The sequence below is a fragment of the Rhinatrema bivittatum genome, chromosome 4, assembly GCF_901001135.1.
Source record: "Rhinatrema bivittatum chromosome 4, aRhiBiv1.1, whole genome shotgun sequence".
In the NCBI taxonomy this organism is placed as follows: Eukaryota; Metazoa; Chordata; class Amphibia; order Gymnophiona; family Rhinatrematidae; genus Rhinatrema; species Rhinatrema bivittatum.
The window spans coordinates 467,073,814-467,091,367 of record NC_042618.1 but is presented as its reverse complement, the minus strand read 5'-3'; the positions used below and the strand labels follow the sequence as shown (position 1 = coordinate 467,091,367).

At 45.6% G+C, this 17,554-nt stretch overlaps 1 protein-coding gene across 1 annotated transcript in view; it reads right to left on the bottom strand.

The window, feature by feature from the left end:
• ZFC3H1 (zinc finger C3H1-type containing) overlaps nt 1-17,554 on the bottom strand; it is a 220,457-nt gene that overhangs the window by 18,936 nt on the left and 183,967 nt on the right. The window contains 4 exon segments of the mRNA XM_029597179.1: nt 8,980-9,080; nt 10,040-10,205; nt 10,300-10,404; nt 11,454-11,564. Coding sequence (XP_029453039.1) covers nt 8,980-9,080; nt 10,040-10,205; nt 10,300-10,404; nt 11,454-11,564 — 483 coding nt within the window.

The following is a 17,554-nucleotide window of genomic DNA, read 5'->3' as shown; positions in this document are numbered from 1 at the left end:
ATGGGGCGTAAGCCACTGTTCCTTTTCGGAATGAGGAAGTACCTAGAGTAGAAGCCGTGCCCCCACTGCTCGCGGGGAACCGGCTCTACCGTGCCCGCCACTAGAAGGGCGGAAAGTTCCGATTGGAGGATGACCTGTTGGTTGGACAAATCCCACAATAGACATGGGGGAGCAGTCTCTGGAAGCCTGCTGAAGTTCAAGTGGTAGCCCTGGCAGACAATAGAGAGGACCCACTGGTCCGAAGTAATCATGTCCCAGTGGCTGGCGAAGTGAAGGAGGCTGCCACCAACTGGGGGGGGGGGGGGGGGGGGAATCGGCCGCTAGGGGAACTGGCATTTGGCTCGTGCCCCCTTGCCGCTAGTCAAAAGCCGGCGGACGCATCCTGTTGTGGGGCTGGTTGGGCCCTTGGTATCCACTATTGTCGGACGCAGGCTTTGGGACTGGGCCGGGGTGGCCAGGTGCTGGCAGCTGGAGGGAAGTACTTCTTTGGCTGGTAGAAGAGCTCGCGAAAGCCTAGCCTGAAATATTCCCTGGTGGAAGGGGTCTCAGAGGGACTGGCGTAGAGTTGCAGAAGGATATCATGCTGATCCGTCAGTTGCGCCATGACCTCTTTCACCTAGTCCCCAAACAGGTTCTCTCCTGTGCAGGGGAGGTGCACAAGCTTGTCCTGCACCTCCAGTCGGAGGCTCTAAGCCAAGCCAGCCATCTGGCGCTGATACCCCCAGCGGCTACGTGAGCTGCGGTTTCAAAGATGTCGTAGGTCGACCTGACTTCATATCTACCAGCCTCAAGGCCCAGCATGGCAATGGCCGCAAGGGACTCCTGCTGTTGCTGGGGGAGGCTCTCCGCAAACTCTTGGACCTGCTTCCACAGGTTACAGTCATACTGGGTCATGTACAGCTGGTAGGCCGCAATACGGGCCCACCAGCATAGCCTCTTGGAACATTTTTCTCCCAGTGCCATCAAGCTCCCTTATGTTTGCGCCCTGGGGGGGGGGGGGGGGGTTGCAGAATGTGTCCAGGAGCATCTGGCCTTTTTGAGAGCGGAATCCACCACCGCAGACTGATGGGGTAAGTGCCACCGTTCAAAGCCCACTGCCTGTTGTACCAGGTAAGTCCTATCAGTGACAGTGACCAGTGTCTATGCTTCCTGGGTTTCTGGTGCTCGACCTGTCTTTCCCCAATGCCAAGGACGAAGATGACTCCGAGGTTCGGGGGAGGGGAGAGACCACAGAGGATCGAGCTCCCTCTCCATGATCCTTAGGTGAACTGGAGAGCGGAACCACAAGGGGAAGGGAAGGGGACGATTCCCTGTGGTCCTTTGGCATAGAGGACACCAATGACGAAGCCAAGGGTTTCAGGGAGCCAAAAAGCTTCTCCATTTTATCCAGGTGAGCAAGACGCCCTTTGGGGGGTCATTTGATTGCACAAACGACAACCTTGGACGTTATGATAAGCCCCCGTTGATCGTAGAGGAGGTTTAAGTTGTAGAAAGCCCATCATAAGCCAACTCATAAGGGGTTGAGCAGTTATCAGGGCATCCTCTACTCCCTGGTGGTACGCTGAAATGGCACTGAGGTGTACCTGGTGCAGAGGAGGTCTGGAGACCAGAATCTGAAAGATACCCTATAGAGCCTAATAGCGATGGAGTGGGGCAGGAAAAGGGGCCAATACCTTTATGTGTACACCATTTGGTAAATACTGTCCATTTCGAATGGTAAGATTTACGTGTGGAAGGTTTTCGTGAAGCCACAAGTACCTAAAAAACATTAGTGAAAGATTCGAAGGTTTGGATGGTATAAATTGCCGTGATTGTGTGTTATGAGATTGAGCTGTGGGCAGGCATACTTGTCGAGGTCAGTACAGGAGTTTGAGAATCATTAAACCTCTGTCCTGCTGTAGCTTCATGAGAGTTTTTTGGCTATAAGTGGTATCGGAGGAGACAAATATAAGAGGCCTTTGTTCCAGGGGCAAGCAAAGACGTCCATGGCTAATGCGTTTCGTTGCCTGTGTAGGGAGCAGAATCTATCCACTTTGTGGTTCAATTCGGACGCAAAGAGGTCGACGGTTGGCTGATCTCAGCGCTAGAAGATTTTGCTTACTACACATGGATTCAGAGACCACTCGTGGGGATGGAGACATCAATTGAGATGGTCTGCTAGTATTTTCGGTATGCCTGTTAGATAAGTGGCCCGTAATACGGTTACGCCTAATGACATCACCCATATGTGAGGACTACCATCCTGCTTGTCCTAGGAGAAATGGAAAAACCCCGAAAATATGCGAAGACGCTTTCAAGCATTTGGAGCTCCACAACCGCGAGGCTACTGCACCGCGGAAGAGAGACTGAAGGGGGACCTCGCGTGGATAACAGCAGGCTAGGCATGCTCAGTCTGCCAGTCAAAGTTTCTAGAAACTTTGACAAAAGTTTTCCGTGCCCGGTTCCATCTGATGGTGTCATTCACATGTGAGGACTATCATCCTGCTTGTCCTAGGAGAATTTCTGTGCACCACCAATTTATTCTGCTCAAGTTTTACTGTGTTATTCCATATCTATACCATCTGGAACTACAACATTCTGAGATACACAATCATACTAAAGTTGCATTGTATGTAGAGCATGGACGAAAGTTGAATATGGAAGACCAACAACACCAGAATTATAACATGCTTGCTATGGTGCTTATTTAAGCAATCAACAGCTCCTACATCATCTCAAATACCTAACTCCTGTCTAACAAAATGTATACAAAACGTTTTCAAAGGAAAAATATAAGACAAAAACAGTAATTAATGGAGAAATTACTTACCTGAGAATTTTGTTTTCCTTAGTGTAGAAAGATGGACTCAGGACCAGTGGGTTTATGCTCCCCTGCCAGCAGATGGAGCAAGCTGATGTTACAGTATACATAACCCTACAGTGACCCCCAGCCTGCCAGTATTCTCCTCAAAAGCAACTGTGAACAGACTAGCGAAAAACAATTAAAAACAGATAACCAGAACTGTACTCAATCAACCATAAACACTGAACTCACAAAAGATTCTAGATCTCCAAGCTAGGGACTGGATGAAAAATTACCAGTAATCCCTTGGGACTCACAGCCCCACAGGAGGACTATTGACACACATGAGGCAGCCGAGGACAGGAAGGTGAGTCCATCTGTCTACACTAAGGAAAACGAAATCATCAGGTAAGTAATTTCTCCATTTCCTAGCGTGTAGACAGATGGACATAGGACCAGTGGGATGTTTCAAAGCTACTCCTGCAACAGGGTGGGAGGCTGCCTGAGGTCAACACTGCACCTGCAAAGGCTGCATCCTCTCGGGCCTGCACATCCAGACGATAAAACCTGGAAAAAGTGTGTAAGGAGGATCACATTGCAGCTTGGCAGATATCAACGACAGACAGACTAACCTCTGCCCATGACACTGCCTGAGCCGTAGTAGAAAGCCCTAACCTGAGTAGGCAAAGGCTTTCCAGCATCCACATTTGCGGCCGTGACCACCTCCTTAATCCAACGAGCTATGGTAGCCGCGAAGCCGGAGCACCCTGCTTACTCCTGCCATGGAGAACAAACAGGCGATCCATCTTTCGAAAAGACTCAGACCTCCAGATACCGCATGACAAGATGCTTAACATCCAAGGAGCGCAAAAGGCGAAACTCCTCCACATCCCTGACCTTATTCCAGTGATGGCAAGGAGATGGACTGATTCAAAATGAAAAGTCCAAGACTACCTTGGGCAAGTACACAGCTGTAACACCCCCGGAGACCCCTGAAGGAATGGCTACTGGCAAGACAATGCCTACAGCTCAGACATCTGACACGCAAAACATATAGCCACGAGGAACTCAGTCTTCACAATCAACAACCGTAAGGAAAGGCTATGCAGCGGTCGGAACATAGGACCCTCAAGAAGTCCAGCACCAAATTAAAACTCCGCAATGGAACTGGTAACCTCAAGGGAGGCCTAAGGTGCTCCACTCCCTTCAAAATATGGGCTACATCAGGATGAGACAAGGAAACATTCACCAGGCTTCTGAAACAGGCAAGAGCCGCGACATTTACATTTATTTAGATTTATGAATTGCCTAACTCAAAATTTGGTTTAGGCGTTGAACATTAAAACATACATAACTGCAATAAGACAGTTCAGATAAACAAAATAAATACAAAAAGAATAAAATCAAAAGTAAAATATAATGAAATCATCAGACAGCAAAATAATTTTTAAAAGAAATAACTTAAAGCTTAAACAAGAACGTTTGGAGCAACCATCTGAAGTTCTTACATGAATCACACTGACGAAACTCGAGGGGCAAAGAATTCCAGAAAGTTGAACCAGCAATTGAGAATGAGCACTAGAGTGAAATGTAAACAAGCAACTCGAGGGGATGGAACATCTAATAAGCCCAGCTGAGAAGAGCACAAGGATCTTGAAGGTTGATAAAATTTGAGGATAGCGTTGGCCCATGAGCAGGACTGATCATTCAGTAATTTAAAAATGGTCATTCCAATTTTAAATTGAACTTGCAATTTCAAGGAAATAAGGGCCAAAATCCATCCTGCAAAAAATCAAGAATGAGAGGGATCGAAACTGAAGAGGAGGAAGAACACCCCGCTCCTCACACCAGGCCTCAAAAACTCTCCAGATCTCACATAAGCCAAGGAAGTGGAGAACTTGTGAGCCCAGAGTGAAGTGGCCATCACCGCAGAGGAATAACCACACTTTTAACAGGGCCAAACCGTAAGACAGAATTGAATTGGATCCTCGTGAAGAACCAGTCCCTGCTGAAGCAGATCCATGTGCGGTGGAAGAGGAAGGGGGCCTCCACCATGAGTCCTCGTAAATCCGCATACCACGGATGCCTGGGCCAGTACGGCGTCATGAGGACTACTAGCCCACTGTGGTCTTCAATCTTGCGAATTATTCTGCCCAGCAAGGGCCATGGAGGAAAGACATAAAGCAATCTGTCTTCTGGCCAGACCTGTACAAGAGCAACTATTCCCAGGGATCACGGATATTTCCTACGCCGGTAGAAGTAAGGAACCTTCGCATTACGAAAAGTCGCCAGCAGGTCTAGCAACGGAAGGCTCCACAATCAACTGAAACCTTGGCTAACAACACCTACTCTCCAGGGTCCAGACTCTCCATGCTAAGAAAGTCTGCTCTTATGTTGTCTTTTCCTGTAATGTGAGAGACCGAGATCATCTGCAAATGACCGTCTGCCTATTCCATCAGCTGATCTATTTCCTGCAACACTTGCTGGCTCTTGGTTCCTCCCTGGTAACTGATATAGGCCACCGTCGTCGCGTTGTCCAATATCATGCGAACCGCTTGATGACTCAGCCTGTGGCTGAACTGCAAGCATGCCAGCCGTACTGCCCGGGTCTCCAGGCGATAGATGTTCCAGCGGGACTCTTCAGCATTCCAGCGCCCCTGGGCAGTTAATTCCAAACAGTGAGTCCTTCAACCGTGGAGACTCACATCTGTCATGAGTAGCAACCAGGTCGGAGAGGACAAGGGAACTTCCTTTCTCAGATGATCCTCCTGCAACCACCACTGGAGGCAGAGCAGATTTCCATCGGCAAGTGGAGCTGAACCACATAATCCTGAGACTACAGGTTCCAATGAGATAGTGCTGAAGAGGATGCATATGCACCCTTGCCCACAGCACCACTTCCAGGGTAGCTGCCATCAAACACAGTACCTTGGAGGTAGGACCACACCATTGGGTGTATGGTGTTCAACAACTGACGCACTTGAGACGACATTCTCTGGATCCGAACTTCCGGTAGGAAAAATGTCCTGTCCAGTCTTGAACTGGATCCCCAGATACTCCAACAACTGGGATGGTTGAAGATTGCTTTTGGTCAGGATCACCACCCAACTGAGCTCATACAATAAGGAGATCACCTTGTGTGTCACCAGGTGGCTCTTTTCCTGACACATGGCTTGTATCAGCCAGTCATCCAAATACGGGTGTACCAGGATTCCTTCTTTTCACAAGGCCGCCACTACCACCACCATAATTTTTGGAAAATGTTCTGGGAACGGTGGAGAGACCAAAAGGCAGTTCCCGAAACTGATAATGGCGCCCCCAACACCGCAAAGTGTAGAAAGCATTGGTGTTTCAAACGGATGGGAATATGAAGATAAGCCTCTGACAGATCCAAGGAAGTCAGAAATTCCCCCAACTGCACCTCCATTATTACAGAGTGTAAAGTTTCCATTTGAAAATGAGTCACCTTCAAGGGACAGTTTGCCCTCTTGAGATCCAAGATGGGACAAAAGGGGCCCTCCTTGTGCCTTCTTGGGCACAACAAAATAAATAGAATATCGCCCCATACTTTCTTGAGATATGGGCACTGGAACCAAGGCCCTCATTCTGAGGAGCCTTTGAAGTATGAACTCCATTGCCTGCTTCTTCTGCGGGGAGTGGCAAGGGAACACCATGAACACGTCCTGAGGAATTACTGCAAAATTCCAGTGCATAAACTTTGCGTATCATCTCCAAGACCTACTGGTCCGACGTGATCTTGACCCACCTCTAATGAAAGAAAGACAGACGTCTTGCTATTTCCTGTTCCAGAAGGTGGGTTGGCAAACCTTCATTGGGAAGCTCAGGAAGGTCCACCACCCGAGCCCGCTCCTCATTGGTTGCCGGGGACGAAAAGACTGAGACCTACCGAAAGGCTGAGCCCATTGAAAGGGTCATCCCTCTGTAGGGTTGAAAATGCCTGGAACCCCAGAAAGGACCCCTCATACCAAAGGGGCGCTGTAACTATATATCCTCCGGCAACCAAGGCACCGGAGACTCGCCCACTTACTGGCCAGATTCTCCAACTGGCTCCCAAACAAGAGCGAGCCTTTAAAGGGCAGCTTGGTAAGATTGGCTTTGGAAGTTGCATCAGCTGACCAATTTCGCAACCAGAGTTGATGCCTGGCCACTATCACCTAAGCCACTCCTCTGGCCACAGACCAAAATAAAAGCCTGCATCTGCTAAAAAGGTGGCAGCAGGCTCCATAACCGCTCTGAATTCCCTCCAGACTCATCAACCTCCTGAGAAAGACGCATATAAGATCTCAGCACTAGGGTGCAACACGAGGCAATCTATAAATTCATCGCCACTGCCTCAAAGGCTTGCTTAAGAATAGCCTCAATCCTTCTATCATGTACCTCCTTCAAGGCCGCTCCTCCCTCTATGGGGATAGTCGTCCGCTTAGACACAGCACATAACAGAGCATAAAATTTGGGAAAACACAAACACTCTCTCACAGACGGATCAGGGTATACAGGCCTTCCAATGTCCAACCCACTTTAAAATTTGCCTCTAGGGCATCCCATTCCAGATCAATTCCTGAATGGCATCTATCACCAGTAAAAAAAAGAGGCTTTACGTAAGGAAACCAAAATGGGAGTCTTCCTTGGCTCTGACATAGCAACCAAGCAAGGAACATCCAGCTGTTTCAAATTCTGGGAAATCAGGGCCAGCAATTCATCTCTATGAAAGAACCACAATATGGTTCGATTCAGTTCCAGCCCTGGAGGAATGTCCCCATCTTCCAGAGAATCAGGATCAACCTCATCATCAGTGACATCTGGATTCCTGTCAGGAACACTTGCAAGGAGCCAGGGTGAGCCCCGACACTTAAGCATAGGACTGGAAGATGGAGGAGCTACCATTGCTGAGGGGGAAGTGGAGGACTGCGCATGAAGAAAGGCTCGTAAGTCTTGAAAAAATTCCACCCAAGAAAAAGCAACTGGGTTCAGACCAAGCCCAGAAGGAAGTGGAGCTGGTTCCACAGAACTGCCCTCGCCAGCAGAGGTGCCAGTCAAGTGAGAACCAAGATCTAGCATCCCCCCAGTCAAGGCCATGACCAACCCATCATTAGAATGGGAAGAGCCAGGCTTAGCAAAATCCAAGGAAGACAACTCTCCTTAGGTCTTCTCAGCCTGACCTGGCTTCTAATATGACAGGCAAAACAAAGAGGAAGATGCTTAGAGCTTCTTGCTTACCGGCGCCATCGCTGCTGTAAACATGCGGAATGGCTCACGCTCAAAAATGAAATGTACCCAAAAAATAAGCACCTAGAAGCACAACGAAACGCACGCACGCACAACCTGTGCACCAAGTTAAGCGCATAAAAAGCGTGTCCAAAAAACGAGCGCACAATGCATGCGCAAAGCCAACACTGCGCACACCGACATCCTATAGAGGGCAGCAGAACATGCACAAGAGCGCAAAAACAGTCCTTGGCCTACCATGCAGCGTGCAAGAAAAAATCCTAAGTGCAAAGCCTAGTCCACCGGGGGCCACTGAACCCGCCATGCTGCCCAGTTCCCAAACCCCAACAAGAGCGGGGAAAAAACGTCAGCACAGCGCACAGAGAACGGAGACCAGAGGAAGTCCTGAAACCCCTCTGTCAAGTAAAACATCTTTTTTTAAACCTTACCTGAGCTCAGCACTTACCAGCCGAGTACAGACTGTCTCTGGCTGCCATCAAGGCCACACTTGGCCTCCTGCACCTGCCTTTCCCCTGAACTAGCAGCTAAGTCCACACTGGGAAACCTAGCTACCAGACCAAGGCACACCTCTGAGGGACCATGGAAGTCACCTCAGGAATTCTCAACTGAGGGAGGGACCTTTAGGTATTACCACAGAAGAGCAGGGCTTTCTTTTCCTGAATTTAGAATTTAAAATTTCTCCTTTCAAAAAGCTCAAATCAATCCCCATAGGGAAATGCATGTCAACCATCGGCTGGAGTCGGAGAATATTGGCAGGCTAAAGTCACTGCAGAGTTATGTATCCTGTGATGTCAGCTTGCTCCGTCTCCATCTGCTGGCGGGGTCCTGAGTCCATCTGTCAACACGCTAGGAAAGCTGGGATTGAAGTAAGAATTAAATTTGGTGCTTCCCCGCAGAGGCACAAATTCCAAATCTATTACAAGGTCCTGCAGTTTTTCTCACGACCTCACCTTAGTGCAAGTCCTGGATTGGTTGGCATGATAGAGCAAAACCGTTCCAGTAGTTTGGAATGTTGGGACTTTGGAACACAGCTCAAATAAAACAGAATGACCTGTGGGAATGAAAAACAAAGCAAAGACTCAAAGAATATTCTGGTTGGCTCTACAGAGGAAAAATAAAAACATTTCATATATTTCCAACACAATTTCAAAACTGTGTGATTTAAATAGAATCTCAAAGCTATAATCAAGCTTTCTTCTGCATTCAAGCATGGTACGCTTGTCCGTAGAAGATTGATGTTGCTCCCTTCTTAGTTCTATTGTTTACTACCTTGGTCTTACACTGTAAATTCATCGCCACTGCCTCAAAGGCTTGCTTAAGAATAGCCTCAATCCTTCTATCATGTACCTCCTTCAAGGCCGCTCCTCCCTCTATGGGGATAGTCGTCCGCTTAGACACAGCACATAACAGAGCATCCACTTTGGGAAAACACAAACACTCTCTCACAGACGGATCTACTCTACTCTTTGTGGTATTTTCAGATTTGACCTCTAATCAGTATGGTGCCTACAAAGAGCCCCCCCATAAAAATTGGAGCAGCTGTGTCCTAAATTTGCTTAGATTCAAAGTAACCAGAGGGGCTTTCAACAACTAGACACTTATTTCTCCTAAAGATGTAACTTACAAATAGATGAACTACAAAGAGTTATCTTAAATTTCAGCCAGCAGTTAAAAGAAACCAAATGCTTACCTAAATTTTCCTAGTACTGGTGCTTTAACACGGAGGTCTAGAAATCAGTGTGATTAAGACTAAATACCAATTCAGTTTAACATACATTTTACTGATGCAGTACAGTTCTTCATGCTGTGCTATGTTTGAACAGAAAAGTTAGCTGCAAACCTAGAAGCTTCCAAGTTAGCTTCAGGGCAGGTGAAAATGAATACCAATTCAAAATACGTATACTGGTAAAGAGGGAAAAGAAAACAAGAGTGGAAAGGCAATCCAACTCTTTGCTACATAAAATGCTCTGCATAACAAACGTGGGAATCGCCCCCACCACCACCACTCACCCTATTATGAAACTCATAGTTGGTCCAGTAATCAGCAGTAGTGAAAGGAAGAGAATACCGTGTAGGAACCGTAACCAGGCATCTCCTGACTAAGTCAGTAAACTGCTTAATTTCTTGAACTTTGTTTTTGGATCTGATAACTTTGTTGTTGGTAAAAAGGAGGTAACTGCAAGGAAAAGAATATCACATTTCAATTCAGCAGCAGGCTTACCAGCACATGGGATGAGCCAGTTCACAATGAGCAGTTAAAAATAACTTACTCCATCCAAATATTCTGTATGGTTTCCGGCTGCATTACTGCACCCAAAGCTGCTTCAAATGCATCCACGGCTTCTCCACTACTCGCATGAAGAGATTGCCAGAGACTGGTAGAAAGAGAGAGGGTGCAATGTTACTACTTGACATAGAAATGCTTAGCTTGCATGTCATACGGAGGAAAGAGCAACAATTTTAGTCTCAAAGTGTAAGGCTGTTGGTAGGAAAAGCATGCAAGTTTCCATTGAAGGGCTCCAATGTTAATTGCTCACTAAACAATCATTACAGCTTAGCATCTGCATCATGATTGACTAACAATTAAAACCAGTGTTCTCAGATGAAAATGGTGTCCTAGACATATAATGTGAACGATCAGCTCCAATACAGGAAGTCTTCAGACAAAACACAATTGGTTCCTGAAAACCATGTCTATGTCAAAATGTAACTTGAACCATTGTTCCATAAGAATGTTATAAAGGGGGGGTTAGTTTAAGCATCAAGAATAACCTGGAATTTAGTAATGTACAATACTATAAAAGAGCACAGATATTTTAAAGCATGTTTTGTTGGAAATGGTAAATGCCAAGACATGCCTACAGGACATTGCACTGATACTGTTCTGAGGAGATGTGATCCCTGGTACCCTTTCTGCTGATGTCACCTTGTCAGGACCCAATGTCATCAGCATACCAATGTGTGCCTGTTAGGCGATGCTTGGGTATCAAAGTCTAAAAAGTGTTGCAGACTGGATAATGGGTATCAATTTAGAAACCTTGAATCCTAATTTGAAATTTTTATTTTATTTATTTTATTTAAACATTTTTATATACCGGCATTAGTTGTGTACATCATGCCGGTTTACAGCAAACGGGTTAAGCTAGGAAATTACATTTTAACAGGGAAATCAAAACTGGGAGGGGGTAACAAGAAGTAGAAGAGAATAGAAATAACAACAATAACATGGATCCTCAATGTGAGAAGAGAGAGGATAACAAAATATAGTTCCTCAATATGAGGAGAAAAGAGTAGACGCAAAGTGGTCTATTTCTTGGAAACTGTGTGGTAGCATTAGAGGTTGAGGACTTCCTGTACTATAAGATGAGCAATGAGAGATTGTGCACTTAAAGCCTCCAATGTACAGCTGCATTCTTGTACTCACCAGTAAATGAGCCACAGATAAGGGGTCTGCTGATTCAAGAGCTCCTCAGTAAAATCTACATTATATAATGGGGCCTTGAAATCCAGCGGCATTGGGAAGTTGAGGAGATACCTAAGACAAAAAACAGGGAACACAAGTTGATCATCTGGCATATATTTATTAATTTTATTTATTTAAATGATTTTATATACAGACAGCCGTTTGCACATCGTGTCGGTTTACAAGTAACTTACAACCAAAATATATATCGGCATTGCCTTTACAAAGAGCAGTATGTAAGATAAAACGCAGTAACAGAACAAATAACTAGATAAATTGGAGGGGGAGGGATGCAGGTTAGGTGAGACAAAGGAGGGGGAGGGTGAAACAAAGACACAGAGGGATAAGTTATGTACAGGTCTAAAATACAAGTCTAAAATAATTATATTACAGAAGACCCAAAGCCTGTATGCATGAAGCTGGATTTCTAGTTGGTCACAATATTTGTCTATTTCATTCCCCTCCCCAATTAAAAAAAAACCAAAACATATCCTTTCTTCTCATAGTACTGTAAGCTAGTATCAAACATTTTCATTGATAACCAGTGTTTGGTTTTTTTTTTTTAATCTTCAAACTGCAGATGCTTATCACATTAAGACAGACTTCTAACCGGGACATTTCCTCTTAGTCATGGACCAACACCATTACCTGCCCTCTACACTTGTAACTTTTCTAGGCTGTGATTACAGGACAGTACTGCCTACATGCTGCTAGGGAAATCTTCCCCAATTGTTTTTTTTTAAACTTTGTTTCATGGTGGACTTTCATGTTTGCTCAATGCTCACATCACACTGAACAAAGTTTTACAAAGTCTCCCCCTATCCCCGAGATCTTGTCACCTAGCCTCCTCCCCCAAAGCCTATCACTCTCCTTCCGTATCTTCAACTCTCATCCCCTTCTCCATCCCACCCTGTGATCCTCCTCTTTCGCAAATATGCAATTTTTTTTAACCCTCCCTTCAATCAACGGGGGGGGGGGGGCATTTCTTACCATTTGCTTCCTCTGTCAGCTGCCTTCACTCTAATGTTTGAAAGTATGGTACCAGCAGATCCTATAAGACTACAGGGCTCATGCATTCAAACATTCGAGTGAAGCGGACACGGCAGAGAAGGAGTGGGTAACTGATCACATGGGACACCAACTGCAAAAAGATTGTGCTATAGGACAGTGCATGGAAATAAAAGGCAGCACGGGATAAAAAGCAGCCATTCTGTCACTGCTCAGAAAAAGAAGAATGCATTTTTTCACAAACACTATTTGTGAAAGGAACACTTTTTTTCTAGTGCATTCTCCCACAGCAGACTGGGGTCCTGATCGCTCTAGACCAGTGGTTCTCAAACCTGTCCTGAGGGACACCAACCCGTCAGGTTTTCATGAATATGCATTAGTTAGATTTGAATGCAATTTTAACATGCACATTCATTGTGGATATCCTGAAAACTTGCTTGTCTGGGGTCCTCCAGGACAAGCTGAGGAACCCCTTTTCTAGACATGATAAAAACAGTGCAAGGTCCCATGCATGCTGGGATAAAAAACAAATGGCGCCAATACTCTCTTGAAAACTAGTTTAAAAATAAGACAAAAAAACTTCACATGCTTTTTTTTTTTTGTAATTACCAAAGGCAGCTTGGGAGAGAGAAGGGTATTAAAAATTACATCATATAGATTGCACTTTCAACTCCTTTACTTTCAGATATGGCATTGTGCTTATGTGCTACAATCAAAAACTAATTTTTAATCATGGCTAGCATTTCCAAGTAGTAGCAGGCTTTTTAAATAAAAGGTTCAACCATTTTAAAAACTACCAATTTATTAATGCTTCTCTCATTCAACCTCAAATGACCTTGTTCTGATTCTTCACTAAGTGAAACCACTGAGTGCCAAAACCATCTCACCATAGCCTGGAATTCTGCCCTCGATTACCCTCTAATCCCCCTAACACCAGCTCCCAGGAGCATTCCCCACAGAAGCTTCACTCCAACTTCATTACTTGCTAAACAATTATAACATCTGTCCATACAACTAATCCACACAGCAAACTCTCCGGTCCAAATTCTTGGGAATTCATTTTTTTCTATCCAGAAAATGCAGGTGGAAACATTTCTGAGTACTCTGACAGAAGAAGAAGAAAGTCCAGGATGATGGGCAGATGTGTCCTGTCCGGCAGACTTCAGTGGTACACCACACACATGCTTTACAGCAAAAGGTAGGCAGGAAAGACGACTAGAGAGAAACAAGGTCTGAAAAAGCAGAGTGGATTAACTACACACACAAAAAAGATAATTTTCACTCAGGTCTCCATTAACAATTCTGGTCACCGCATCTCAAAAAAGATATAGTTGCGATGGAGAAGGTACAGAGAAGGGCGACCAAAATGTTAAAGGGAATGGAACAGCTCCCCTATGAGGAAAGACTAAAGAAGTTAGGACTTTTCAGCTTGGAGAAGAGATGGTTGAGGGGGGATATGATAGAAATAGAACGGGTAGATGTGAATCGGTTATTTACACTTTCGGATAATAGAAGGACTAGGGGGCACTCCATGAAGTTAGCATATGGCACATTTAAAACTAATCGGAGAAAGTTCTTTTTTACTCAACGCACAATTAAACTCTGGAATTTGTTGCCAGAGGATGTGGTTAGTGCAGTTAGTATAGCTGTGTTTAAAAAAGGATTGGATAAGTTCTTGGAGGAGAAGTCCATTATCTGCAATTAATTAAGTTGACTTAGAAAATAGTCACTGCTATTACTAGCAAAGGTAACATGGAATAGACTTAGTTTCTGGGTACTTGCCAGGTTCGGCCTATGTTGGAAACAGGATGCTGCGCTTGATGGACCCTTGGTCTGACCCAATATGGCATGTTCTTGTTTCTAACACTTCCCCCTTTTAGGTTCCAAAAAGATTTTTCAGTAAACTAATACTATAATTCCATCTCTACATAATTTGCATGGACGTTCATTTATTTACTCAAAAAAAAAAATGAAACATGCTCATTGTCCCTATATGAACATTTCCATCCAGAAGAACTAAAATTCACAACAAATCAGAAAAAAAATCTATTAAAAAATTTAATTTAGATATTTAATTTAGCTTGCTTTTTAAATCCATGCAACATACAAATGCTAAAGAAATAAGGAAAAACATTTAGCATGGAAAAGAACTAGAAAAGTATAAAGCAGCCCAAATGGGAAAAAATGGTAAGGGCATCAGCTCTTTATCCCGAGAGGCTGAATCGAAATAAAGTACAGTCCCCTACATTCATTACAATTAAAACTGTGCCTCCTTTACAGTAATCCGATTCTGAATTCTGAACAAAACTTCCTTCCAAGAAAGGCGGCATTTCTCAGCTCTAGCATTTACCTTCCAGCCTGCAGTGTTTAATGAGAGATTGCTCTGTGATCAGGATCGCCAGGCCGCAGCGCCAGCAGACCAACCGGTGAGATACAAACCAAGAGCCACGATAAGGTGTCCACCCAGGCTGGCCGTGAGAAAATTCAGCAACCCCAGATGCACAGACTGGAGAGAGATCTCTTTCTGCAGAAACCCGCACGACACTCAGGTCAATACAGTAAAGTGCAGCCACGTTTACCCTGCTCCTAACCCGTTTTCTACTCACTTTTCGGCCGTGTTAGTCCAACCCGCGATACACTAGCCCCTTTAACCCATTCTTATCACCTCTTTAAATCACCGGGTAACCTCTTCCGCCCGCGGCATGTATATTAGATGTAAATGATTGAATTAGCTATTCTCTCCCATACAGTAACACGCGCCCCGACTATCGCTTTTTTAACCTGCCGTTTTGCCGTGCGTTTAACCTGCTAACTTACCGCCTTATCCCTGCGTTAGAGGCAGGGGTAAGGGTAGGTGGCAAACTTTCCCCCAGCCCCCGCTCACCTGCCCTGGCTGCATCCATGGGTGCTGGTCTCCGGGGCAGCCCCAGTCCTCTCCCCTCCTCCCGAAGCAACGAAAGCGGAAAAAAGCGAAAAAAAAAAGTAGCAATGAAGTGGCCAGTCTCCTACGCCTGGGATTGCCAGTCCTCTCTCCCCTCCTCCCGAAGCAAGGCTGCTTTACGCGCCTTGCTTCGGGAGGAGGGGAGAGAGGACTGGCAGTGTAAAGCAACGAAGCGACTTACTCTTCTTGCAGCCCCCCTCCGGAGACGGACATTGGCGGACCGCGGCTCCCCTGCCTCCCGGAGCTACCGGCGAAGATGGATGCCTGCAAGGGCGAAAGCGGCCCCTGTGCGTGCAATTGGGCCACTCAAGGCGTGACGTCACATGCCGTGACGCCAAACGTCGTGACGTCACGCCTTGAGCGGCCCAATTGCACGCACAGAGGCCGCTTTCGCCCTTGCAGGCATCCATCTTCGCCGGTAGCTCCGGGAGGCAGGGGAGCCGCGGTCCGCCGATGTCCGTCTCCGGAGGGGGGCTGCAAGAAGAGTAAGTCGCTTCGTTGCTTTACACTGCCAGTCCTCTCTCCCCTCCTCCCGAAGCAAGGCTGCTTTACGCGCCTTGCTTCGGGAGGAGGGGAGAGAGGACTGGCAATCCCGAGCGTAGGAGAACAGTCCACTTCCTGGTACCTGTCATTTCAAATGTCATTTGAAATGACATTTGAATGACAGATACCAGCGAGTCCGTGAAACATTAGGCCAGCGCACCCAGGATACTGTATAGCGCTCTATACAGTAAAATGGGTTGCGCGGGCCTAACGCTTCACGGACGCTTCTTGGACGCAGCTTGCATTTGCAAGCAATTTAAATACAGTATCGAGCGGTAGGTGAGCTGGACTGTGCGTGCGGCAACCGCAGGTGCGCCCGGCACTATCGCAGCTCTTCCTACCGCTCCTTACTGTATCGGCCTGACTGATAGGCTAGTGCTGCTCGCTGACGGGGTTGGTGAGGCCCTCTAAATGTACAATATTGCCCCTTAAAACAACGTCTGCTTTGATCTGTGAAAACGGGTGACACTGGGGAAAAACCAGAAACAAAACAGCGAAGTTCCCAGCTGAAAACCTGCAGCCTAGCAATACGGGCAGAGGGCGTGGGTGCACCTCCATAACCACCCTCCATCGTGGTCTCTGTAAGCAGCGCCGTCATACCAACCTCCAGCGCAAGAAGAGAGTCCATGTTACCTATTTGTCCAAGAATAAATATCCCCTCAGAAAATTCATTAATAACCAAGATTAACTGCGTTTACCAAATAGAAATTGGTGCATTATTGCCATTTTAGTGTAAACTGGAGGTTATTTTAGTACTTTTTTTTTTTAAGTTGCAATGCAGGGCATGAAAGCATTGTTTTATTTGATTGTTTATAAAACGGTATATAAAAATAAATTCAAACCTTTAAACTTTCATTGTACTGTGATTTAGCATTACCTCAGCATAAAGGCCCTTGGTTTGAAGACTGTTTGTACAGTAACTAAGTAAAGACTGCAGTCACATTTTTAGTAAAAACATACAAAAGTCCTGCCAAAACTGAGCTTGGAACAAGGCTGCAGTTTTCCCCAGTCTCCCACACATTGCCTTAATTCTCCTGTCATCACAATTGTTATTTTAAATGGAAACAACAATAATCTCCAACCTGTTTCTAGATGGCTATGTAAACATCTTAAATGTAACCTAACTCACAGACTATACAACTTAACTGTCCCCCATGGATGGGCCATTTCATTCGGATGCATTTCTCTGCACTGAAATAGGAGAGAGACATTGCAAAAACATTTGCATACCTCAACCACGGGAGGAATAGCCTAGTGGTTAGAGCAGTGGACTATGAACCAGAAGACCACGGTTCGAGTCCTGCTGTCGCTCCTTGTGACCTTGGGCAAGTCACTTTACCCTCCATTGCCTCAGGGACAAAAAAACTTAGATTGTAAGCCCTCTGGAGATAGAGAATTACCTACAGTACCTGAATGTAAACCAGTGTGATCTCTCAATTGAGATCGAATGTCTGTATATAAAAATAATAAATAAAAAAAAATAATAAAAAGTACTGGTACTTCACAATGAGGGAATATTGGAGATAGTCTGGAAGTGCAACAGTCTAAGTACCAACAAACATAAGATATG